Here is a 24,636-nt window from a genome sequence, read left to right on the forward strand (position 1 = left end):
TAGCAGCAGGGCCTGTGAGATCTAGGTCCCTGATCAGGGATCAACCCAGGCCCCCTGAATTTGGAGCTCAGAGTCTTAGCCACTGGACACCAGGGAAGTTCCATCATGCCCTTAAAACCTTGAGATTGAAAGAGGTCCCACAGCTTCCCCGCTGCCAGGCAGGCAGCCTGTGGCAGAGCTGGTGCCCTGGCTCTGGGGTGCCCACAGCTTAGTCTGCAGTTGTCCAGCCCGCAGGCGGGAGATGGAACAAGAGCAGACCCCAAGGCTGCGGGCGGGACTCGCCTGGAGGAAGATGAGAAACCCCCATCCGGCTCTGATGCGGCCGCTCCAAGGGAGTCGGAGGACAGGCTGAAAACAGAAGCAACATTCTTCTCATTTGTAGGCAACTTCCCTCCAACCTGCATGTCACGTGCGGGGCCGCTGACCCCAGGGTGACAAAGTCAAATGCGTGACCAGATTCACGCGCCCTGTTCTGAGCACACTCGGGCCTCACACCTCACACACACACTTCTATCACTGTCCCCCGAATAAATGTGTTTGCGATTTAGGAAATTCCACACCGTGTCTAATTTCATTCATTAAACAAAATCAGGAAGTAATCACAAGGGAATCTGGCATTACTAGAGGATTCTGGCCGGGGGCTCCTGTCAGCAGCCTTTTCCCAGAGCGCGTCTTCAAATCCGATCTGGCCGACTGGGAAGGTGTTTATTGAGGAGCCTGCAGTCATGTCTGGATCTTGCTGATGACAATGACAATGAAGACAGTCCATGAGGCTCAGCAAAACAGCTGGAACTTATCCGGGCATCATCTGGAGGTGAGCCCGTCACTGTCTGATCCAGATGTCCAGGCCTGGATCTGCAAGGCTGTGTTCTCTGTGTGGGACCAGGCGGGGGAGAGTCTGTGTCGGGGCCTGGAATCCAAACGCTCTTGGCTCCTTGGTCCAGCCAAGGAGGCTCATTTCTGCCCAGCCTGGGTGTCTGCCGTCTCAGTGACTACCATGGGAGAACTGGACTTTGGAGGAATTCACATTGCACCCTTCATTAAAACCGTGCTCTTCACAGCTGCTGCTGTCTTTGCAATGGGCAGAGCACCAATCTAGGGGTGCAGGGCCAGAGGTCGAGCTCCAGCTCCACTTTTATGGACTCACTGTGTTACTTTGGGCAAATGTCTTTACCTCTCTGGACCTCACTCTCTTCCTCCCAGTCATGAGAGTGTTGGATTAGAACAATGAGTTTCAACTGGGGATGGTTTTGCCCCTGTAGGGGATAGTGGGCAAAGTCTGAGACATCCCTGGTGGTTACAGTTGAGGGTTGCTATTGGCCCCTGGAGGGTAGGGGCCAAGGATGCTGCCAGACACCATATAGTGCATTAGACAGCCCCCTCCACAAAGAGTGAACCCCCCTAAATCCCACCTGGTGGCTCAGATGGCAAAAGTCTGCCTGCAATGCAGGAGACCCAAGTTCGATCCTTGGGTCGGGAAGATCCTCTAGAGAAGGGAATGGCTACTTGATCCAATATTCTTACCTGGAGAATCCCAAGGACAGAGGAGGCTGGCGGGCTACGTCCATAGGGTTGCAAAGAGTCAGACACGACCGAGTGACTAACACGTTCATTTTCATGATGTCAGTGGGGCCAAAGTTGATGCTGGTTGTCCAGATGACAGGAGAGGACCGAGGCCAGCCCTGGCCAAGCAGGACTCGAGTGGAGAGGTGGAGAAGGCCCGCTGCCCGATTCTTCCCCCGTCCTTGAAGCTGTCCCAGGGAACACAATGACATTCCAACGGGTTCCCTTTGGCTCTGGGAACAGTGGAGGTGTGAGGAGCTGGCGGCCAAGCCTGGAACTTGTGACTGTGAACCCTGGGAACTCGGGGTCAAAACGTCATCTCAGGGCTCCTCAGAGTGTGGGGTAACTGACACCCAGACCCGCCCTCTCTGCTCCATCCGCCTTCATTTGTTCGTCTCCACACAGCTTCAGAGACAGGCAGGCGTCCCTTTAACCTGATAGATATTCTCTGCCTATTTCCAGAGGCAGTGGAGCCAACATTCATCTTCATTTATAAAAATCTGTGTTCCCCTTTCAGACCTGTCCTGGAAGGTGACCCTGCCCAGGAAATGGCCACTCACTCCAGAAACCCCAAACTGACCCCTAGCAACTGACCCCCAACAGAGCCAAGCCGGATTCCAGGGAAGAGCCGGGCAAAGCTTTCCCCACTTGTCTCTAGTTTGTGTTTTCTCTTCAGCTTCCTCCTGTGATTTTCTAAACCAAACAGCTTCCTAGGACGCACACGGAAGTGTTTTAAAATGAGGCAATAAGAGAAATCACTTGTTCTCTGACGACAGCTGGTTGGTTATTTTAATAAGGGTTAAAGTCCCGCGTTTCTTGGACTCAGCGCTGACTTGGGAATGCTGCCGGCTTTGTGTCCACACGAGGGCGCTCTTGACCATGGCTGCTGGGTATGGATCGTGTCCAGGGTCAACACTGGAGCCCCTAGAATCAGGGCATTCATTTTCCTTTCTTTCTTTATAAACTATGTATTTATTTATTTGGCTGCACCAGGTATTGGTCGCAGCACGTGAGCGCCCTGATCTTCACTGTGGCATGCCAGATCTTTAGTTGCAGCATGCAGGATCTAGTTCCCCGACCAGGGATCAATCCCTGGACCCCCTGCATTGAGGACATAGAGTTTTAGCCCCTGGACCACCAGCAAAGTCCCAGGGCTGTGATTTTTCAACCCTTACTGTTGTCTGATTGTCTATAGGTGGCTGCTCAGCTGACCCTGGCCCTCTGTGAAGACCTGCTACTGTCCACCTCTCTCTCCACATCCTTCCCACCCATCACTCGGCACCAGTCCCTAAAGGATTTCTCATAAGGGTTTCAAAAAGCTTGAAGTGAGCTTGGTTCTGAAGCTGCTGAATCTAGAGAGTCACTGAAAATGAATCAAAAGTCACTACACAAAAACCAACATCAGGACTTTCCTGGTGGCTCAGTGGATAAGAATCCCCATGCCAAAGCAGGGGACATGGGTTCGATCCCTGGTTGGGGAAGATTGCACATGCCCAAGAGCAACTGAGCCCATGCGCCACAACCACTGAGCCTGAGCTCTAGAGCCCTCGAGCCGCGATTACTGAATCCACGTGCCCCAGGGCCAGCAGCTCTCAACTCCTGAGCTTGCATGCTCCTGAGCCCGTGAGCCTAGAGCCTGTGCTCTGCGACAAGAGAAGCCGCCACAGTAAGAAGCCTGTTCACTGCAACTTGAGAGAAGGCCCTGCTCTCCGCAGCCTGGTTGCAGCAACGAAGACCCAGCACAAACAAAAATTGTTGTTCAGTCGCTCAGTTGTGTCCAACTGTTTGCGACCCCATGGACTGCAGCACGTCAGGTTTCCCAGTCCTTCACTATCTCCTGGAGTTTGCTCAAGCTCACGTCCATTGAGTCAGTGATGCCATCCAACCATCTCATCGTCTGTCACACCCCTTCTCCTCCTGCCCTCAACCTTTCCCAGCATCAGGGTCTTTTCCAATGAGTTGGCTCTTCACATCAAGTGGCCAATGTATTGGAGCTTCAGCTTCAGCATCAGGATAAACAAAAATAATTTAATTTTAAAAAACCAACATCTGATGCATCAGAGATTTAAGCATTAAAACAAAAAGTAAAGCCATGAAAGCAACTTAAGAATGTAGGAAAATGTTTGTTGCTCTTGTCATGTTGTGTGTGGCTCGCAGAGTCTCAGTTCCCCAACCAGGGACTGAACTCGGGCCACTCTAATGAAAACCTGGAATCCTAACCACTAGGCCACCAGGGAACGCCCCAACAATATAGGAAAGCTTAGCATGTGGAAATCCTAAGCAAGATGTAAAACCCAGAAACTGTTAAGGAAAAGAAAATAGAGTTGACCTCATAAAGATTAACAGTTGCCCCATCTCATTCAGAGCTTAAACCAAAAAGCTGTGGCCTCGCAGGACCCATAAGGCCTTTGGGGACCTAGCTGTCCCTCCCCCCGCCTCTGACCTCCTCCCTATATTTGTCAGGACAAGCCCCTTTCTGCAGTGGGATAAACGGATAAACCCTGACGTCACGTGCAATGGGGACTTACTGTAGTCCAGTGAGAGGCAGGCAGAGGCCACTTCCCGTGGTGACTCAGGGGTGCTGTCCATCCTGGACACGGGCCATCACCCTTTGAGTTTGTCCAGGGGCAGCCCGTCTCCTCGGTACCGGATCCCTGTCCCCAGCAGCCAAGTCCTGCGGTGGCAGAATCCAGGCACAGGTGAGGCAGGTGCCTGGCCACACCTGATGCCCATCCTCACTCGGTTTGCTGAGCGGAACTCAGACTTTCTCTATTCGGCTTCCAAACACAAAAGATCTCCCACTTGCTTGTCTATCCGTGGGTCAGCAGAGAGCAGTTCTGAAACCGGGTGACCAGGTCCCAGGGGGCTAAGCATCACCCCCACCCCTGCCCACTGACCACCAGGGACCCTGCCCCTCCTCCAGGCATCTGCCACACGGTCTATACTACATGGATCCCCCAGACACCTCCGCAGTGTCAACACAGACCCAGCACTCACACACGCACGCACGCATAAGCATCCCTACACATGCCAATGCCCGAGGGGGTGCAAGGGTGGCGACATCCTCTCCGAGAAGCACTGGCAGGGGCAGAGCTGCTGGGCAGGGCTCAAGGTTTACCTGTCAGTGGGCGGCTCCTGACCCAGGATTTCAGGAAAGCGGGCAGATGCCTCACCTTGCCCTCGGGGCCGCCCCACAGCTGGGCGAGGGCCACCTTCCCCACCAGGCCCTGGAGGCCAGCTCAGGATTCTTCTTGGGGCCCATGAACATATTTTAATTTCTCTTAAAATCAGAAGGAAACATGAGCAGTGTTCCTTGATTTCTGGGGTGGGGAAGCGGCTCCAGGCGCCCCTGTGGAGCCCTGATCCAGTGCATCCAGGGGACACCTGGGCTCCGCAACTGCGGGTTTCAAGTCCTCAGATTCGCCCCCCTGCGGCTCGAACCAGCCGCAGTCAGTTGAATCTGTGGATGTGAAACCTGCGGCCACGGGGGCTGACGGTCCCGGTGCTGGGACCGCATCACATGCACTTTATGCCTCCAGCCGTGAAACATCTCACTCACGTTGTCTGATGGAGAAAGAGCCTCCACCCGGGGCTTCCCAGGTGGCACTGGTGGTAAAGAACCCGCCTGGCAATGCAGAAAACATAAGATGCAGGTTCAATCCCTGGGTGGGGAAGATCCCCTGGAGGAGGGCATGGCCACCCACTCCAGTAATTCTTGCCTGGAGAATCCCCATGGACAGAGGAGCCTGGTGGGCGACAGTCATGGGGTCGCAGAATCGGACACGACTGTGATGGCTTAGCAGACACACGAGGCCAGAAGCGAGGGGAACTCCACTTTCACTGCATAGATATTTTGGGGTGTCTGCCCTGACGTGGATACTGTCCTTGGCCCTGGCGGGGACAAAGCCGTGGGCCAAGCACACACCCACCCACTGTGAGTGCGGGAGCTGTGCCCCCCACCCCGGGCCTTGTGCTCAGCCCCGCACAGAGGGTGATGGGTGGGGGTGGACAGAGAGAAGGTGCTGGAAGGCCTGGGAGCAGCTGTCCCCGGCAGCCACCTCCCTCCACAGCAGGCTGTCTGTCCTCCATTTCCACGGGCGGCCGAGCAGGGGGACAGTCAGCGACATCTAATCACCCCTGTGGCTTTCTCATTTCCTCCCTGAAATGGGAAGAGACGGTGCTGCAAAGCTTTCTTGTTTTGTGTGCCCTGCCTTCTGATCTCGCCTTCGGCGGCTTGTCTTCCATCGATGCCCAGCTCGTCCCTCTCCCAGTGAACCCTCCCCCGCAGGCACTGGTGTCTCCTCAGACCTGGGCCCCGGCTGGGTCCCCAAGCCCTTGGAGCGTCCCAGCTGTCCTGCACCCCCACATTGGCAGACGGGCTCTGATAACCACTTGCTGGCTGTATCTTGACAGCGACCTGAAGAGATAACCTGCTTCCTCCCATTTTATCATCAGTGACAGCAAGCAGGTGAGAACCGGGGCTGTGGGAGCTCCTGGCTGGACTCATGGCCGCTGCTCAGGGAGCACCCCCTCCCTCCTCTGGGCTGCACCTTCTTAAGCTGTAAGAGCTTGTGGCTCAGCTGGTAAAGAATCCGCCAGCAATGTGGGAGACCTGGGTTCAGTCCCTGGGTTGGGAAGATCCCCTGGAGAAGGGAATGGCTACCCACTCCAGTATTTTGGCCTGGAGAACTCCATGGACTGTATGGGCCATGGGGTCGCAAAGAGTTAGACACGGCTGAGCGACTTTCACTTTCAGATCAGTCTAAGCTCTTTGCCCAGCTCTGACAGCCTGGAATTTCATTCTACGTAAAATAAAGAAGGATAAGCCTATTGATGGGGAAAACCCAAATCAAAACACACAAACACACACACACACCCCAAGGAGAGATGATTCCAGATTAATCAGGTTTGTTGTTGTTGTCAGTGATAAATGTCAAAGGCTTTGCAATGCCAGGACTGGAGCAAACTTTCTGCAATCTGTCAAGTTTCCACAGGATGTATATACACACTAGGGTGTATTTGTACAGAAAGAAGCTTAGCGTCAGGAACTGGCTCATGTGATAATGGAGGCTGACAAGTCCTGGGACCTGCAGAGGGCGAGCTGGAGACCCAGGAGAGCTGACGGCCTGACTCCTATCTGAAGGCAGGCAGATGGCAGACTCAGGAAGAGCCGGTGTCCAGTCCAAAAGAGAAAAAGTCAGTGTCCCAGATCAAGGCCACTGGGGAGGGGGAATCCTCTTACTTATGGGAGGGTCAACCTTTTTGTTCTATTCAGGCCTTGAGCTGATTGGATGGGGCCCGTCTGCTTTACTCAGTCTACCCAGTAAATGTTAATTTCATCTAAAAAAAAAAACCAGCACCCTCACAGACACACTCAGAACTGTATGGTGACCAAATAATTGGGCCCCACGGCTCAGCCAAATCGACCCACAGAATTAACCATCACACCTCTTCCTAGGCAAGATTTCAGCAGACGTGGGAGTTGAAGAGTTTTCTCCCATGGCTGGGACTCCAGGGGCACAGATGAAAGCAGCAGAGACGGCTCTCTGCCCAACTCTGTGACGGGCATGCACATCTTCCTCATGGCCACATGGTGGCGCCCACGGACGCAATTCCCTGGAGGGTGCCGTGACTAACCTTCATCGGCCAGAAGGGGGCTCCAGCTGGGGGCTGAGGTTGGGTTTTCCTGACTGTAACGCAGGGACTCTGAGCAGGGGTGCAGACCAGCCTTGCAAAAGGGAAGGAGCAGAACTCGGCAGCCCAACAATTCCGTGGGAATCTGGATCCTTCTACAGGAGCAGCTGGGAGGGTCCTACTTTCTGGAGCCAGGCACTCGCCTCTCTTAGGTTCCCAGAAAGAGCCCAGACTCCTCTGCCCTTGTGTCTCACTTTGACACAGGGCGTTTGGGGCTGGCGCACAGAGGCTCAGTAATTTGGATACCCCAGGGCTCATAACTGGCTCTCTGCCGCTGTCAAAATGGGTCCCGGTGACTGACCGCACTCTTAAACCCAAAGGCAAGGTTGGAGGGGGAAAGTCTGGTTGCTTCTATTTGAAGGAAGAGAAAGGGGAGGTCATAGGCAGCACTCAGCAAGGGGCAGAACTTTAAAGGGACCGGCCTCCGATTTTTTCCTGGAAGACCCCAGGAGCCCGGCTGCCACTTGCTGCCAGCTGGCTGGCACTGCTTTGCTGTCCTGGGCACAGACACCACAAACGCAGGGTACGCCCCTGGGCTCAGAACTTGGGCCATGGGTGCCAGCAGCCCCCACCTTGTGATCTGGATAAAAGGAAAGCAGAAGTGTTAAGTTGCTCAGCTGTGGCCAACTCTGCAACCCCATGGACTGCAGCCCACTAGGCTCCTTCGTCCATGGGATTTCCCAGGCAAGAATGCTGGAGTAGGTGGCCATTTCCTTCTCCGGCGGAACTTCCCAATCCAGGCACCCAACCGGGGTCTGCTGCATTACAAGCAGATTCTTTACTGTCTGAGCCACCAGGGAAAGGAGGAGATTCCCAAAGACAGAACCAGTATTACTTTCCTTGTAGGGAAAACAACCCACTTAAAGCCCTAACTAAAAAACAACAAACCACCTTACTATCGTAAGATAAACAGAGACATGGAAGAGCATACATTGAATCCGCAACTTGGTGGAAAGATCGCCCCACGCCCCCCATAACCTGGGCTGCATCCCCAGAAGGAACCATCACGTGGCTACGTGCATCTCTAGTTAATAGTTTGGTCTTGTTTGTTAAGTGAAAATCTCTTTAATTTATGGGACTCCCCCACTTCCACTCCTTTCTTCCCCTCACAATTTATCTGTTGAAGAACCCAAACCTCTTGTTTCCCGTAGTGCAGTTCAGCTGTTGCCCATCTTCTATACTTCCTACAAATCAGCAGCCAGACCCAGAGCCTGGCCTGGGCTGAAGAACTCACAGGGCTGCAGGTCTCCAGAAGACCAGAATATGTAGTTGTCTCTTTCCATGACCTTAGCAGCTGAGCACCGAAGAATTGATGCTTTTGAACTGTGGTGTTGGAGAAGACTCTTGAGAGTCCCTTGGACTGCAAGGAGATCCAACCAGTCCATCCTAAAGGAAATCAGTCCTGAATATTCATTGGAAGGACTGATGCTGAAGCTGAAACTCCAATACTTTGGCTACCTGATGTGAAGAACTGACTCATTGGAATAGACTCTGATGCTGGGAAAGATTGAAGGCAGGAGGAGAAGGGGATGACAGAGGATGAGACGGTTGGATGGCATCACCGACTCAGTGGACATGAGTTTGAGTAAACTCCGGGAGTTGCTGATGGACAGGGAGGCCTGGTGTGCTGCAGTTCATGAGGTCGCAGAGTCGGACATGACTGAGCGACTGAACTGAACTGAGCAGCTGGAGATGCTGAACGCTTAGATCTGTTCACTCATGCGAAACGGCGTTATTGTTATTCCTTTAATTAATTAGCTTGCTTACTTTCATGGGTACTGCTCTCCAGCTTCTGTCCATTTAGGAAAGGCAGGATAAATTCAGCTTGTTTACCTACCAGCTTTCTAAATTGGTTCCTTATCGTCCTCCAAAGGGGATCAGTTCTATATGAAAATTGCTTGGAATTATGAATTCATGGATTTTAACACAGTCAGTGGGTTGGAAGTTGACTGCACTCTAGAGTGTTCCATTCTACGTATTTATTTGGCCGCACCAGGTCTTAGCTGTGACAAGCAGGGCCTTTTTGGGTGCGGCATAGGAACTCGTAGTTGCAGCACGGGGGATCTAACTCCCTGACCAAGAATGGAACCCAGGCCCCTTGTGTTGGGAGCACAGAGTCTCAGCCAACGGACCACCAGGGAAGTCCCTCGTGTTGCATTCTTGACCAGTAAAAGCCTCAAGTCAGCCTCTGAGCCCTTGAGCTACGACCCTAGTGTCTTTGATCACTTCTTTCGTCTTTGATGAGGTAAGATGTCCCTGGCTCATCTTGCAAATTTCCTGTACCAGACCTAGAATCAGCCATTTCTCCAATAATGTCTTGTTTCTTTAGTGAGGAAAGGTATTGAAAGACCATAATCCAGGTGCTTTGGGATTCTCAGTGTTTATGGGCTGCTCGTGGTTTCATGCTTATGTATATTCTCCCCACTATCCGAAAGTACAATGATCCTATGAAACCCTTTTTAAGTCGAAATGGCATTAAGGGAAGAAGCAATTACCTTAGGGTATGCTTTGGTACAGAGAAGGCGATGGCACCCCACTCCAGTCCTCTTGCCTGGAAAATCCCATGGACGGAGGAGCCTGGTAGGCTGCCGTCTATGGGGTCGCACAGAGTCGGACACGACTGAGCGACTTCACTTTGACTTTTCAATTTCATGCACTGGAGAAGGATATGGCAACCCACTCCAGTATTCTTGCCTGGAGAATCCCAGGGACGGGCGAGCCTGTTGGGCTGCCATCTATGGGGTCCCACAGAGTCGGACATGACTGAAGCGACTTAGCAGCAGCAGCATGCTTTGGTAAGATTCAAAGAATAAACTGAGATAAAGCACAGACGCTCAGAGACACGGTTCGAAGCTGCGGTGGCTGCGTGTTGAGATGCTACGTGTGGTTTCTGGGAAGGAGCTTGGCGGGGGCCTCTCTCACTACTCAGGTGCACTCCCTCTGTAAACGCTGCTGCAAAACCAACACTGAACGCTATTTTCACTGCCTTTTTTCACAGAATTACTGAAAATGGGTGTTAATGTAGGTCTTTCATAAAAGCAAAATGGTGTAAGGTGAATTTTGGAAAAGCAGGGGATATCTGTGTGTGTGCACACCCGTGCATGCTCAGTCACTTCAGTTGTGTCCAACTCTGTGACTCCATGGACTTGTATCCCGCCAGCCTCTTCTGTCCATGGAGATTCTGCAGGAAAGAATCTTGGAGTGGGTTGCCATGGCCTCCTCCAGGATATCTTCCCAACCCAGGATCGAACCCAGGTCTCCTGCACTGCGGGCGGATTCTTTACCACTGAGTCAATGGGGAAGCCCCTGGAGTGTGTGTACACATTATATATACATGTTATATATGTATTCACACATACGTAACACCAATGCGGATCGATACATACGACGACTTAATGGCCTGATACAAAAACCCACCGCCCACCGTTAGGATGCCCGTTCTCAGAGGCTCTGAGGACAGGGACGGGAGGCAGGAGACAGCTGCTGCCAGCCCCACCTGCTTTTCATGTTGCTCCAGCCGCCACTGTGAGAAGCTGCTGCTACATTAATGGCTGGTAAAGTGGGCCCAAGAGACAGCAAAGCAGGAAGGAATCCGGCAAAAGTCTTGCCCTCGGGGAGAGGCTGGCTGAGTCAGCAGTACTCGCCTTGGGTGCTGATAACTGGAGCTTGTCTTGAATGCCGCGGGGAGGGGAGGGCAGGCTCACAACCCAGGCCAGGCTGCGGGCGTGTGGGCACCTGCAGGCCTTACCTGCTCCCGCCCCGAGGCCTGGGCACTCCCTGTGGGCACTCCCACCGAGAGCAGGCCTCCCGCAGGCCCAAACGCAGGAGCTGGGGACAAGGCAGCCCAGGTTTCTGAAGGTCCACACTGGTCCCCTGCTGAAAGGACCCATTTTGTTACTAAAGAAATCTCCCAGTTTATTCCAAGGCCTTTTTAAACTTCATCACAGATGATAAGTGAAAATGCAAAGTACCATACGTGTCTTCTTGCCTGTCAAGTACATAAGCGTTTTTGTACAATGAAAAATACTGATTTGTTTTGACATTCCATGTTAAACTGCATCATGTGTAATGCAGACCTAATCCATCTGATCATGTGTTCTGGGGAGTGTTAGTTTTAATTTAGTATATATGTAAAAGAGAAACATGGTATCAGGTGTCCAGCCTGAGTCCTGTTTGACTTCCTGGAGTCGGAGGAAAGGTGCAGCCTGTTCTCTGTTGGGGGGCGGGGGCGGGGGGGAGACCACTGAGCTGTACGTACTGAGCCTCGATCCGCACCAGCCTCTGGCTCCAGCATCTCCCTTTCCTCTAATCTATAGTCTCCTAAGAACGTCATACTCTTCAAAGGAGGTTGCCATTCACAGTAAGAAAAAGACTCTTTTTTTTAAACAGTTCACATTTATTATTGATAATAATAAAAAAATCTTTTAAAGACTATCAGTATTGTATTACCAAGAGTGAGGTAATATGTTTACAAAACATTTACAGAATTTGATACGTAAATAATGTAATTAGGAAAGAAGGTGAATTAAGACACTAGTAATAGAAGGGAAACCAGAAGGATCGTTAGTGCTGGAAAAAGGTGGCACGACAGCAGCATCTGAAACAGGGCGCAGGGCGCTGAGTAGGGCGGGCCCAGCACGGGACCCCGCCCACCTGCCCCACAGCCCCTCCCAGGAGAGGGAGGGAGCCCTGGAAGGTGTGTGCAGGGATGTGCTTTGAACTCTTAAAGATACAGTCAACTCTGGGGATAAAATAGTGCCACTTCTGAGTCAACTTAAAAAGAACTGGTCTTCAGCCTGGGGGAGGGGGTGGCTGCAATTCAAATAGTTCTACAAACATCCCTGGGCTGAGGTGGACTGTCGAGTGAAGCGTTTTCTTGGCAGCTGTCAGCAAAATCGCCATCTGAGACACAGAGAGAGAGAGAAAGAGAGAGAGAGAGAGAGGGGACCATCTTCAGGTCCTTAGAATCTGGAAACAGGAAGCACTGACAGCAAGCAGTGTGGATCCACTAACTAGCCCTACTGTGCTTTCTGGAAACAAGCCTCTAGGTGCCAAGGGTCGGCTGTGCTCCACACAGGCCCGCAGCCCAGGGAGAGGCAGGAGAGTCTCAGCATGCCACACCCACGGAGGACACCCACGGAGGACACCCACGGAGCTCCGCCCCTCCCAGCCCTCCTGACCCCGCCCCTGGCACACCCTGGTCCTCACAGCGCTCCACCTAACGCCTCCAGGGCAGATCCATAACAAGGCAACTCAGGATTTCTGAGGCCTGGATTTCTTCATGATGAAGATGGCGCCTGGCTCCTGGCCCAGATTCTTAAAAAGCACAGCCTCTGCCACACACACCATCACGTGACATGCCTTCATTCATTGTGGAGACTGACCCAAAGCAGCAACTGGACAGACTCACAGAAAACCTGCTTTTCCCATAAAAAGCTGAGAAAATGATGGGCCAATAAAAAGGCAGACCAGGCTTGGCGATCAGAATCAAAAAGAAAAAATCAAAAGCAAACCAACTTCATCATCTGATCTGCTTCGAGGACATCGAACCCTCTCTTACTTGAACTAAGTTTCTACCCACCCCTGGACACACATGCTTGCGTGTACACACATCCACAACTTCCTTCACAAAGGAGCCGGGCTGCCCAGGCCACAGGCGATCCTGGCACAGCCACGTGGGGACAACGCTGGTCAGCTACAGTGAACGTGGGACGTTCCAAAATGGCGAGTGGGGCTCGCTGCCCCTGAAACACCTCCAGCGGCAGGAAGGACCACCTGGGCGCTGACGCCACCCGGCTGTGAGGGGCCCAGGGAGGCCAGTGGAGGAGCTCAGAAGTGAGCCATGCAGGAAGGAAGAGAGGCACACCAGGAGGAGAGGAGGCGGCGGCCCTTGGCCCACGTTCAGGACAGAGAAAGTCTGCTCTCAAAGTACCAAAAGGTTTGAAGGGAGGAGAGAGAAAATAATGTTTAATGATGGCGGTGTTCTTCCTGGCATCATGGGGGGTCCCCGAGAGCCCCCAGCCCCCACTTTACAACAGCGGGTCTGTTTGGTCCCAGAGCTGGGTCGGGACACCCACAGGCTCCCTGAGTCCTTCCAGTTAGGCGGCGACTACTCAGAGGAACAGGAACCCAGAGGGCGGTCAGCGCCCTCGGAGCACGTCGACCACCGGCAGGGAGGAGGCGGGGGCCAGCTGCGGGCAGGGGACCAGTTGGCAGCTTCTGCTCCACGGAGGAAGGCGGGTCACCTCGGACGGGTGGAGGAGGGGCTTCATCCACTGAGGGACAGTGAGGAGGTGGCTGGAATCGTTTTTTTTGCATCCAGGTTTGAGACAAAGTCAACCTCTTAACTGGTATATAAACTACTTTTCTTTGAAGAGAGCCCTTGTGCTCTGATTGGATTTTGTGCACACTGTATACAAAATCTATGGCTATTGAGTGAGAGTTACAACTACCTGTCGAGATAGCTTCGGGGTCAGTGACTACATTTACCATCTGCAGAGCTATCTGCTACCTAGAGGGCCAGAGCAGTTCACACAACGTGGCCGCTCGGCGGCGGGTGGGCGGCGGTCCGAGGTGGTGGGCCGTCCCCTCCGAGCACTGGGCACTACCTGGAGATCATGGAGCTGGAGTGGGACTGGCTGGACGAGGTGGTGGCGGCACTGAGCTGCGAGAACCCGCTGTGGCTGGACTCCAGGCTGGTCATGGAGCCTCTGTAAGCAGCACGGGAAGGGGAGGCGTGAGGACCCATGGTGACCGCCAACTGCCTTCCAGCTGGACCCTGCCCCCTCGCTCCCCTCGGTCCCCAGCCCCTTGTGTGACATCACGAGCTGCCCTGGCCCAGAACCCGGCCTCCCGTACCTGAAGTCCTCGGAGCCGATCACCTCGGTGTAGTACATCACCTTGCACTTGTGGGAGGAGACCTGCAGGGAGGCCAGCACGTCGTCCACACGGGGCAGGTTGGTGGCGGCGCAGGCCGGCGTGCTGTGGAACTTCCACTGCAGGATGTAGAAGCCCGGCCACCGAGTCACGTGGGAGCCCTGGAGTGAGTCAGGGGGCACCGCTGAGGACCACCTGCTTTCCGGGAGCCCCCACAACGGGGACAGACGCCGAGGGGACGACATCTCTGTCCACTCGGATCTAGCGTCGATTACCGACCCTCTCGGTGAGGGAAGGGGCCAGCTACCCTGGTTCGTGATCAGGCCAGTCTCACACTGCCTCCAGGGGTGGGCCCTGCAGCCAGGCCCCCACCTGCGGAGGAGGAAGCAGGCACCCACAGGGTGGAAGCCCCCAGGGGGGTCCTCTGCTTACCCTCGAGGCGGTAGGGTCTAAAAAGCTTTCCTAGGCCAGCCAATACTCTGACGTGCTTCTAGTGACCTTACCAGCATATCCCGGGTTAAAAGGATGTCAGTCTAAAGTTGAATGACGATCTGTGAAAACTGCTTTCTCCCCCTAATTCTGGAACTAAAGACCGTGTGATACAGCTTCAAACGTTCATGATTTTTAAAACTGAATACTCTCTTTCAGTGTTTCTAAGACCACCAAAACACTGTCAGGCTTATCCCTGAAAAGTGTGAAGGCAGCAAAATCATGCGTCTAATATAAAGGCCAGAAACTCCTGAGAACTACCATTCTGAGCTCAGGCACTCAGAATAACTAGCCAACGTTTTAAATGAACTGATGGAACACTGCAAAGAAATGAGAATGCTTGGTCATGACAGTTAACAGTTCCCTATGTCCTTGTTTATCTCACTTCTACTCAGAGTGATTTTCTTGAAGGAGACCAATGCCGTTGGGTCAAGGGTCATCTTAGCAGCCTCCTGAATCCCAGCAGTGCATGTACACGGACTGCCCTCTCCTTCCTTCTGTATGCTTCTGTGAAAACATCTCCAGAAATAATTCATGGCTCTAGACACAAGTCATGGATTCTGCTGAGCAGAGTTCTTCTGAGAGTCACTCGGCTTCCTGAATCACCCTGACTAAGAGGACACACTGAACCGCCTGGCCACCGCCCTAAGACTTCCTTCTCCAGACAGAAAAGCCAGGCTGTGGGCAGGCTCAGGAGACCCTACCTGCACGCTCTCCCCTTCTTTGCAGATTAGAGGCGACTCCACCATGCTGTAGTCCCGGCCCAGCTGCCAGACTCTGTCTATCAGCTGTACGTTGTTCCCTCCTGGGGAAGTGATGCTGTGGGCCCCCAGGGAGTCCTTCTTGGGTGGCTGTGGTGACCGCTTGGAGTGATAGATGTTAAAGACAATGTCCCCTTTGCACACGTCAAAATCCCACGTGATCACCGATGAGGCGTCCACGATCTGAATGAGAATCTGGAAGGAGAGGTTGGCTGCATCAGCCTGCCACGGTGAACATGAGCCTGTGAGCCGGCGCCGCGGCAGCACGTCCCCACCGCCCCCCAGCTCTCCTCTCAGCTGGGGGAGGGGGGTCCCAGCCGCAGGCCTCCTCGGCCAGGCTCGGCACTCGATCAAGTTCCGTGCTCCGTTAGCTCCCCCTGCAGCCTGAGTGTCCCGAACATGCAATTTAGATGCCATTCTAGGCTACCGGGTCCTGGCTGTAAAAAAGGCCTTGATACAAAACAGAAATAACGCTCAACAGCACAGAAGTGGTTCCGAGGGTTGCTCTGGGCTGAGGGACACAGGGAAGGTCCCAGAGTAAACAGCCCGGGAGGGACAAGAGGAGGGGAGGCAAGCACAGGCTGAGGGGTCTTTGGCCCGCAGCCGCCAGGCTGGGTGGTGGGAGGGAGCCGCGTGGCCTGGGTGGGGAAGGCCCTGGGTGTCGAGTGCCAATCTAAAAGCTGAATTTCAGGCAGCGCCCATATAGCTTCCCAGCAGGGAATGATCAAAGTTACAGTTTCCAAAGATTACTGTGATAATTAAAACCAGCTGTGGAAAGCTATGTATTCACTAAAAAATCTCAGCAGAAGCCAGCCCCATGCCCCACCCGCCCTGGAAGCCGCTCGCTGAGTGCCGCAGGCGGTGTGCCGGCTTCCCGGCCAGCAGTCTCTGGTGGTCCCCCTGCGTCGGCTCTGTCGCTACACAGACTCTCCCTAAAGAGCAGATTCCACACACACACGAGCCCTGTCCCATCCCAGCACAGCGGCAGCACCGACACCACGGGCTCCACGGGCCAAGCTCCTTGGGACGCCAGCCCCTCTGCGGACCGGCCCCTTGCGCCTGCGTTCACAGCAGGGACGAGGAACTCAGTCCTTGCTTCATGAGACCCCCGTCCTTGATGTGTGTCCTACTGAACCCTCAAACCAGAGCCGAAGTTTTCAGTGTTCTGACGTAGAAACCCTCTCACAGATAACCCTGCGACCCACAAGAACACACCGCACACTGAGCTCCCTACCCGGGACATCACGACTGTGACCTAAGCAAAGACGAGAACGCAGCCTCCAAGTAAGAAATTAATCCAAGTAATCCTTGAGATGCAGTTGTCTCCCCCCAAAGAGGCTGGGAGTAAGGCACCTCAAGCCCGTCTCCGCTCATTCAAACCACAGCATCGTGTCCGCTCACCCCAGGAGGCTCGGGTGGTGGTGAGGGAGGCACCCCGGCCAAGCATGGAGGAGCAGCACAGGGTCAGCTTAGCCAGCTTCAGCCCGGCGGGATCCCACGACCCTGAGCCACAGACCTCGGCCCGGAGCCCAGGATGGGCCGAGCCCACTCAGTGCACTAAGACCACTCAGTGCAGAGACACTCAGGACACCAGAGTGCACGCGTGTGTGAAAACAGGCACGGCCTTGCTCAGGCACCACCACAGGCATCAAGGAGAGAACGCATGGCGTGAGCTTCTCCTCACCACCAGACTAGGAAAACGGGCAAACTCCTTAAAAAATAGTAAATAACCAAACCCAGTCAAGAAAACACAGAAAGTGCTGAAAACATTAAACTGAGAAGTTACAAACCTCCCCCCGGGGGAGACCTGCGAGGCGCCCCATGCGTCAAGGGTCTTGGGTGGACCGGACATGGAGACGCCTGCCTACTCTCCTCCTGGGGGCCCTGACCAAGGGCAGCCAAGGTCTGCTCTGCGAGAGCCTGCTTGCCAGCATCGACAGCTACCTTAACTGCAGACCAAGTGCAGACCAAGACCAAGTCGGGGAAAAGCATCTGATTCTCCTAAACGACCCCCTACTGGGGAGACCACAGAAGAACCCCTGGGGGGAGGGGAGACCCAGGCCCCGTGGCTTCAGCCCGGCCCCTACCTCGTGCGGGGCCCCTTTGAAGACGCTGGCAGACTGGTAGATGGTTTCGGTCCAGAGCTTGAGGTCTTCGTTCTCCAGCTCCTCCGCGGTCCTGTACAGGGACTTGGGCACCAGGCCCCCCTCCGGCACCTCACACTGGAAACGGAAACACGGCTTGAGAGCAGTGCCCACGGAGGCCGATCCCGAGAGCCACACGCCGGCCTGACACGCTCAACTCTTCGGAGCCTAGCTTAGGAAATGGGAAACACTGGCCATGTCGTAAAATGCCCTGCACTACTTAGGCAAAATAATTGAGAAAAACCACTTAAACACACGTGTCTCACTTTGAGTAAATGAGAACAAGCTGAGGCTGATCTGCCACAACGCTCACAGTAGTGCGTGTGTGGGACAGCATCCAGCTGCTGAAGCTGGTTTACGTAAGCAGCGCTGGGTGTTTATATTGTGCTGCAAAGGAAAACGCTATGTGAGGAAGAGTTTTACTCTCTACAGCACAGGCGCTATTTCTATCATGTGCGAGTAAGGGCAAGATGTGTGAGTAACGGGGGAAGTTTAGTGTCCGTGCCGGGTCAAACGACCAGTCCACACCACCAGCCAAAACCCATGAAGAGCGGCACCTTTCGAATTTGCTTGAAGCAGGCTAAATTAGAATTTGCACATTCATGAATGTCCTAATTGACCCGGATATAATGACTGAACCCTCGAGTTCTTGAAATCCAAGTGCTTCCTGTGGTACCTGCCCTGGGAGGTGACTACACAGGAAGAAGCACGGCCATCTCCGACGGGCAGGGCGGCAGGACTCAGGGAGGCCGCTGCAGTGACGGCAAGCTGGACGGCGTCAGACAAGCGAATGCAGCCTCAACGCCAGCCCGACGGTGGCACAGAAGAGCCAAGCCGAAGCCTTAAGAGCCTGAGCGGGGAGACCTCTGCTCTTATGGGGGTAGATCTCTGCTCTTACGGGATTCTTACCATTGCTAACACAGCACAGGGGAGTGGAGGCTCTGCCCACTCCAGCCCCGCTGCTTCCATTGCAACTGGAAGAGCAACCTGAGTCGTGCTCTGATACACTGCGTCTGTGTGTCTCCACAGATCTGACCCCAAGCTTTAATCTCAGGGGAGCTGGGTGGGGGTCCCCTGGCTCACTAGCTCCCTGCACTGCACTGTGGTTCCATCTGCGACTCCTCAGAGCGGGACTGAAGGCCTGAGAACTGAGTTCAGCTCTAAACTCCTCCAAGAATCCCCCAAGATCCCCCAAGTTCCCATCAGCAGCTGAACACGTGAGCCAGCCAGGGTGGCCGCACCTCCACATCGCACAGTCTAATTTACTGTGAAGGGGAGTGGACTCCCTGCTGGCGTCACCTGCTGCGTCAGCAGGGCGAGTGGACCGCTCCCGGCTTGTTTCCTGGCCCTCACATCAGGCCGTCTTGCCCCCGGGGCCATACGGTCTTCAAGGAGCTAAACTTCTCTGACTCATCACATGCCCCACTCATCACAGTTCAGGGGCAGAAGTGGAGCCATCTGCTTGCTAACCCAGCCATGCAGTGTACTTCAAATCCTGCATTACATAAAAGAGGACGAGCTCCCTTAATTACCCTTTTTAAGATGTGTTCCTGACATCATCCACGGGGCAACCTTTTTGGAGAATCAATTTGATTTTTTAACGTTTTAAAGAAATGCACAGCTGCTCTAAAACGGTTAAAGAATCTAATTCACGCAAAGCTGAGAGCATAAAGGAAGCTGCAATCACACTGATTCTAAAACAAGCTCTCTTTAGTGTTTAACAATGAAGAATGTGTATGTTATCAAAAATTACCTAAATGGCTCTGTTTAGTTTAACCCAGGATCAGACAGATGCCAGCCAAAACCCCCAAACTGAAAGACAATCCAAACGAAAAGTTCTGAAAATCATTTGTGTCAACCACACCCACCTTCCCTGCCCTTGTGAGTAGTCAGACGTGTTACCTGCCTACGTACGTACGTACCATGCACTCTCCACTCAGGAAATCTGGAATGATCTCTTTGTCGATGTAATCCAGCAGGCCTCCAGGCCCCTGGTAGTCATTTCCTGCATAAATGAGGAATTTCCTTCTGGTGTTGTCGTCAATGAATGGACTAACCTACAAAGAATTGGAAAAGACCACGCAGTTATACTCGCTCTGCTGTCTGTACTTCAAGGGTGAAAATTACATGCTGATATTGGGGGGGTGGGATTCAAGTTCGATACGCTCTTTCTGTAAAGTCCAAAGTGTATGACGTGCGGACTCTCGGGAAAACTTTCTTCCCTTAAATAACCTGAGACACTTTGATCTCTCCACGCTTGTCTCGTTTCTTAACTAGTGATACAACTTGGAGTCACAGACACACAGGGACAGGAACCCGCACTCGCCCGCCGCGGAGGCGCACCAGCGTCCAGAGCACGGGGAACACGCGGGGGGCGCGCAGGATCAGCAGGCGGCCCAGTGTCTCGGGGTAGTTGGCCTCCACCACCTCGATGATGCGCAGCAGCGCCTTCACGCCCGGCCTCCACAGGTGCCGCATGTTCAGCCCCTCCAGGTCCACCAGGCAGGTCCAGGAGCTGCAGGTGAGACCAGCTCTGTTCAGCGCGCACACACTCGGGAAACCACGGCCCAGGGTGACTGGCTTTCGTTTTTTTGTTCTATACAGTTGCTAGTGTCCGTTTCCAAAAATACACTGGGTTTTCAAAATCACAGTGTAATGAACTCTACTGCTATCTGCCTGTATTAAGACGTGGGCTGCGTGTAATAGGACCAATCCCCAAAATACCAAAGCCACCAAGGGCTAGGGAACCAGGATCAAAGGTGCAGCCATCCATCCAGGGAGGCACGTGCTGCCCTGGACCTGCTGAGCCCCCTCTACTGACCCAGCGGGGCGTGCGTACGGCGTTTAAATACACGTGTGACTGAACGTTACTGAGTCAAGCGCTGCGGCAGGGGCCGGAAACACGGGAGTGAACAAAAGCCCTCAGAGTCCCTGCCCTCCTGGAACTTCTGTGCTGGTCAACCATCCAGACCCTTCCCAGGGCCCACCTCTGAACGACTGCAGGTCTTCAGAACAGTCCACCGTGACTGCAAGTTTGGTTTAAGAGCAGAGAATCATTTTCTTCTGTCCCACCTCCTCAGCACCAAAAAAAGCAGAGCAAAAACCAAGCAACTGGGACCCTGGACTCCCAAGGACCATGAAACTACCACAGGCCAACCCACACAGGCCGAGAGGACAGCAAGGCCTGGGGCAGAAGCACCAAAACCCAGCAGCCGCCCCGCAGCTGACTGCAGCACACGCCCCACGCGATTATCTGTCCCACCTGCTAGGACACCATGGAAAACAGTAACTACTCAGACTTGGTCCTAAAAACCAAAGCAGAGTCTGGCTTTTTAAAAATCAACTAGAAATACGTGACTCCTATTTCAAACAAGCTCGGAGGAAGAAGCAGCTACCTGATAGGCCGGCCGAAGACCTTAGTGTTCTCTTCACACCGTCGCAGGCCTTCTTCGTTGATGGAAAGAACCTGTGTACAAGAGCCAGAGACGTTGCCCATCAGTCTAAGGGGCCGACGCGGCTGCATCTGGCTGCGCGGGTGACGGCGACACCATGTGCCTCAGGGAGGCGTGTAAGCCAAACGCCATCTACGTCCTGACACGGCCGCACGCACAAAACACATCACGGAAGCAGCAGCTCGCTCCCTCATAGGCACGTCCAGAGCGAGCGTGTCTGAAGAGTCGGAGGTGAGTGTCGGCGGAGTGGCAACACAGTGAAGCCTCACACGCCAGCTAAGAGAAAGGGCAGTGTGACAACCGACCTCAAGTCTGGCTGAAGGGACCCCTTTGAGCTGGAGTAACAAGCCCTTCCCCTACAGATGCAGTCCACCCGTAGACCTGTGTGCATGTGTGCGGGAGCGCCCACGGAAGCACACGCACAGTGCTGGGCACCACAGAAGAGGCACAAAATGCCCACACTGGGTAATGTGGGACGACGGCTTCTCCATTGCCTTTCAAGGTTCTGCTTGCTCGTTTCTACTTTAAGGCTAACATTCTTCTCTTCGGGACTACCCACGCTGTGCAGGCTGCCCGGGAGGGGTTGAGGAGACAGGGAAGGAGGCGCTCACAGCCCTGACAAAGGACGCTCAGAGCCAGGACCACGCTGTGCTGGTGCAAGAGCACTGCTGAGAGGCCTGACGAGAGGCGGCCCCAGAGCACAGCGAGGGTAGGCGGCAGGACCCACATCGGCCTGGGGGTGCGGCTGGGGGAGTGGGCGCCCGGCCCAACCCCCACGCCCCCTGGAGCAGCTGTGCCCGCGGCTGTGTTCGTGCTTCCCCACAGTGAAAACCGTTTTCTTAACTTTTGGGCCCTCTTTTGAAGTTTGTAGAATTTATAAATAGGTCCTCCTTTCTAATGATCAAAGTGATACATGCTGTGGCTACAGGACCATGGTCCCCTCCCACCCCCGCCGACAGAGAAGGAAGTGAAGCCAGCGGGCAACACTCACGTATCTCAGCAGGGCCTCCTCGCCGAGAGCCCTCACCAGGCCTTTGGTGTCCATCTGCCCCAGCCGGAGCACGTAGAGGGGCCGGCCGTCTGCAGGGGAATGACAGGCGGCGTGAGCACTGCTCCTGACCCGAATCGGGGGACGGGCGCCCCCACAGGCCAACGGGGTCCCGTGCGCTCTCCCGCTCTGGGAAGCAGCAGCTGGCTTCGGCAGTGCCTACAGGAGGCCCACCCGGTCTTTTCCCACCAGAGTTGTAAAAGGTGAAAACAAAAGCCCACTGATGGAGCAGGTCATTAGCGGGGCCCTGGAGACGCCCCGCTGGGGTGAGGCGAGCCCCGCGGAGCTCGGCCTCTGGCTCTACCCCCGCGCACTGACGCACCTCCACTGTGGGGCTCGGTGCAGTAACCCCACTCCACCTGCCACCGAAACTGAGCCAGAAGCCTGTCCTGCAGGTGTCGTGTGCAGAGCAGTCTGACCAGATGGCCCCACATCTGATCGTTCATTTAGGGATGCTGCTCTTGGTTACGTTTTGTTCACTCCCCAGGTAGAGCTAAAAACCCTCCTGTTGTGAGGTACAAAACCTGGCTACACGTTGTTACAGACACTGCACGGGTTAAGCCACTGCAAAGCACCTTTACTAGCACTCTGCTCCTGCGAAAACGCAGCCTTCGGAGTTTTAAAAAGTAAGTCAAACAAACTCCACCTGATTAAGGAATGAAGTGGAGCAGGCTACTGGGCGGGGGGAGCGAGTAGCCAGGAAGCAGTGGCCTCAGGCCCTCCCTCTCCACTCGGCGGGGCACCCCCAGGGCAGCGGCAATAAAACAGGTGCCCACTCCTTCACACGGGGAAGGGGAGGGACAGCACACCCGAGGCCCCTGTTCCTCTCAGCACGGGTACTGATGCCAGGGTCCCGGCTACCTTTGTCGTGATGGTGCCAGCCGCCCGCGTAGTAGTCCTGCAGGACCTGGGGCGGGTGCCAGGTATCGAGGATGTAGTCCACCTGGTGTTGCTTGCGCCAAGTCAGAGACTGACACATGGTCTCTCTGGCCTTGTCGATGTTGAAGTCCCGGGCGCGTAAGAACCGGAGAATATGCTCATCTTTCGGGATCTATTGAGAGAAAGAGACGTTTCCAAGCAATGTGAAAAGTTGCTAATGGGAAAAAGCAAGTTATCAAGGGAATAAGACTCTAAAAAGTCTCACTTCTTACTGACAGCGAGCTGCATTATTACACTATTTAAAATTAGCCACTACCACAAATACCTTCCTTAATGCTTTAGAAAATCTGCATTATTAGTCTGAATAATCTTTAGACTATTCCCGTTTTAGCTTCAGCAAAGGAGAGTGAAGGCGTAAGGAACTTCTTAAACTCCAGCTGCTCTGACTCACTGAGCTAACCCGCCAGCTTCTGTGGTCTGCATGCGTTCCGGCACAGTATTACACGCGATAGCGACGCAGGACGCAGAGCAGTGCTGTTGGCTCTGATAGCGGCACTGGTGTCCTGACACCCCAGAGCCTTCCTCAGGTTCCACTCCTGGCAGCTGACAAGTCTGACAGGTTTCCCCGAGTGAAACAGAAGGCCAAGACCGTGTCTGGGTCTCCCGTGGCCCGGCTGTCCTCGTCCCTGGCCACATGCCCACGCTGCTGGTGCAGATGAGGGGGGCATGCAATTGGCATCCACCTGCCCCCCCTCCTGGGAAAATAAAGCACCGAGATGCACGGTCTCCTCTCAGAAAGGACTACCATTACACGGGAGTGGCTGGGAATGTCGGTCCCAGAACCAAGTGGCCTGGCTTCAAAGCCCGACCCCAGCAGTCACTAGACGTTAAGGCCCCCAGCAAGTTACTGAACTTGTGTGTGTGCACAACAGGTGATAATAATAGCACCAGTTCATGGGGCTGCTGGGAGGATTTAATAAAGATCTTAAACCAGAGTCTAATGCACGGTCAGTGCCCAACAACGGCAGCTCTGACCACAGCGGGTGAGTTCTCGCGAACAGATACAAACAGTCCTTGGATACTGGACGCTGGAGACCAAGACGGGCAGAACTGGACGCCAGGCCAGCGCAGGAGGCCAGGAACTACCCAGACACATGGATCTGCCTCCGTCCCACACTGGTCCCCCGTGAGATTACAAAAAAGCTAATTCGTTATGAGGCTTACTTACCAAACACCTCAAAATCAAGGCACAGGTTAATTTTTTTAAGATTTTTTTTTTGAAGTGGACCTTTTCTTTAAAGTATAACATTTGTAACAATACTGTTTCTGTTTTATATTTTGGTTTTTTGGCCACAAGGCACGTGAGATCTTGGCTCCCTGACCAGTGATTAACCTGCACCAGAAGCCGAAGTCTTAACCTTGAACTGGACCATCAGGGAAGTCCCAAAGCCCAACAGTTAATCTCTGAAGAACCTGTGAACTACTTCCAAACCTTCTGAAAAGTAAAATGAATGAATATTTGTAATTAATTCTTACAACACTGCTTTTACTGTAACTTGATACGTAATTATTTTTAAGGCCATTCTCTGTAACATCTATAAATACGCAGCTAATTATACACAGCAGGGCATCCTAACTTGCTACAAAGGACTCAGACGCCGCACACGGGGTCACAGATCCAGTGCCTTTTTGACCAGAGGGACATTCCCACCTACGGCCATCAGGCACAT

At 53.9% G+C, this 24,636-nt stretch overlaps 1 protein-coding gene and 1 long non-coding RNA gene across 3 annotated transcripts in view; one reads left to right on the forward strand and one right to left on the reverse strand.

The window, feature by feature from the left end:
- Nucleotides 1-24,636, forward strand: part of LOC133232821 (uncharacterized) — a 307,249-nt gene that overhangs the window by 194,210 nt on the left and 88,403 nt on the right. The window lies entirely within an intron of this gene.
- SEC14L1 (SEC14 like lipid binding 1) overlaps nucleotides 13,197-24,636 on the reverse strand; it is a 47,775-nt gene continuing 36,335 nt past the window's right edge. Inside the window, exons 8-16 of one of the 2 annotated variants that reach the window (XM_061392706.1) lie at nucleotides 22,889-23,078; nucleotides 21,971-22,059; nucleotides 20,923-20,993; nucleotides 19,871-20,042; nucleotides 19,450-19,584; nucleotides 17,471-17,605; nucleotides 15,327-15,578; nucleotides 14,116-14,294; nucleotides 13,197-13,967 (exon numbers count right to left, since the gene is read on the reverse strand). In XM_061392706.1, the coding sequence (XP_061248690.1) occupies nucleotides 13,862-13,967; nucleotides 14,116-14,294; nucleotides 15,327-15,578; nucleotides 17,471-17,605; nucleotides 19,450-19,584; nucleotides 19,871-20,042; nucleotides 20,923-20,993; nucleotides 21,971-22,059; nucleotides 22,889-23,078 (1,329 nt within the window). In that variant the 3' untranslated portion in view covers nucleotides 13,197-13,861. Of the gene's footprint in view, nucleotides 13,968-14,115; nucleotides 14,295-15,326; nucleotides 15,606-17,470; nucleotides 17,606-19,449; nucleotides 19,585-19,870; nucleotides 20,043-20,922; nucleotides 20,994-21,970; nucleotides 22,060-22,888; nucleotides 23,079-24,636 lie in introns of both variants that reach the window. The other variant, XM_061392705.1, reaches the window with a different exon arrangement.

Source organism: Bos javanicus, chromosome 19, assembly GCF_032452875.1.
Source record: "Bos javanicus breed banteng chromosome 19, ARS-OSU_banteng_1.0, whole genome shotgun sequence".
In the NCBI taxonomy this organism is placed as follows: domain Eukaryota; kingdom Metazoa; phylum Chordata; class Mammalia; order Artiodactyla; family Bovidae; genus Bos; species Bos javanicus.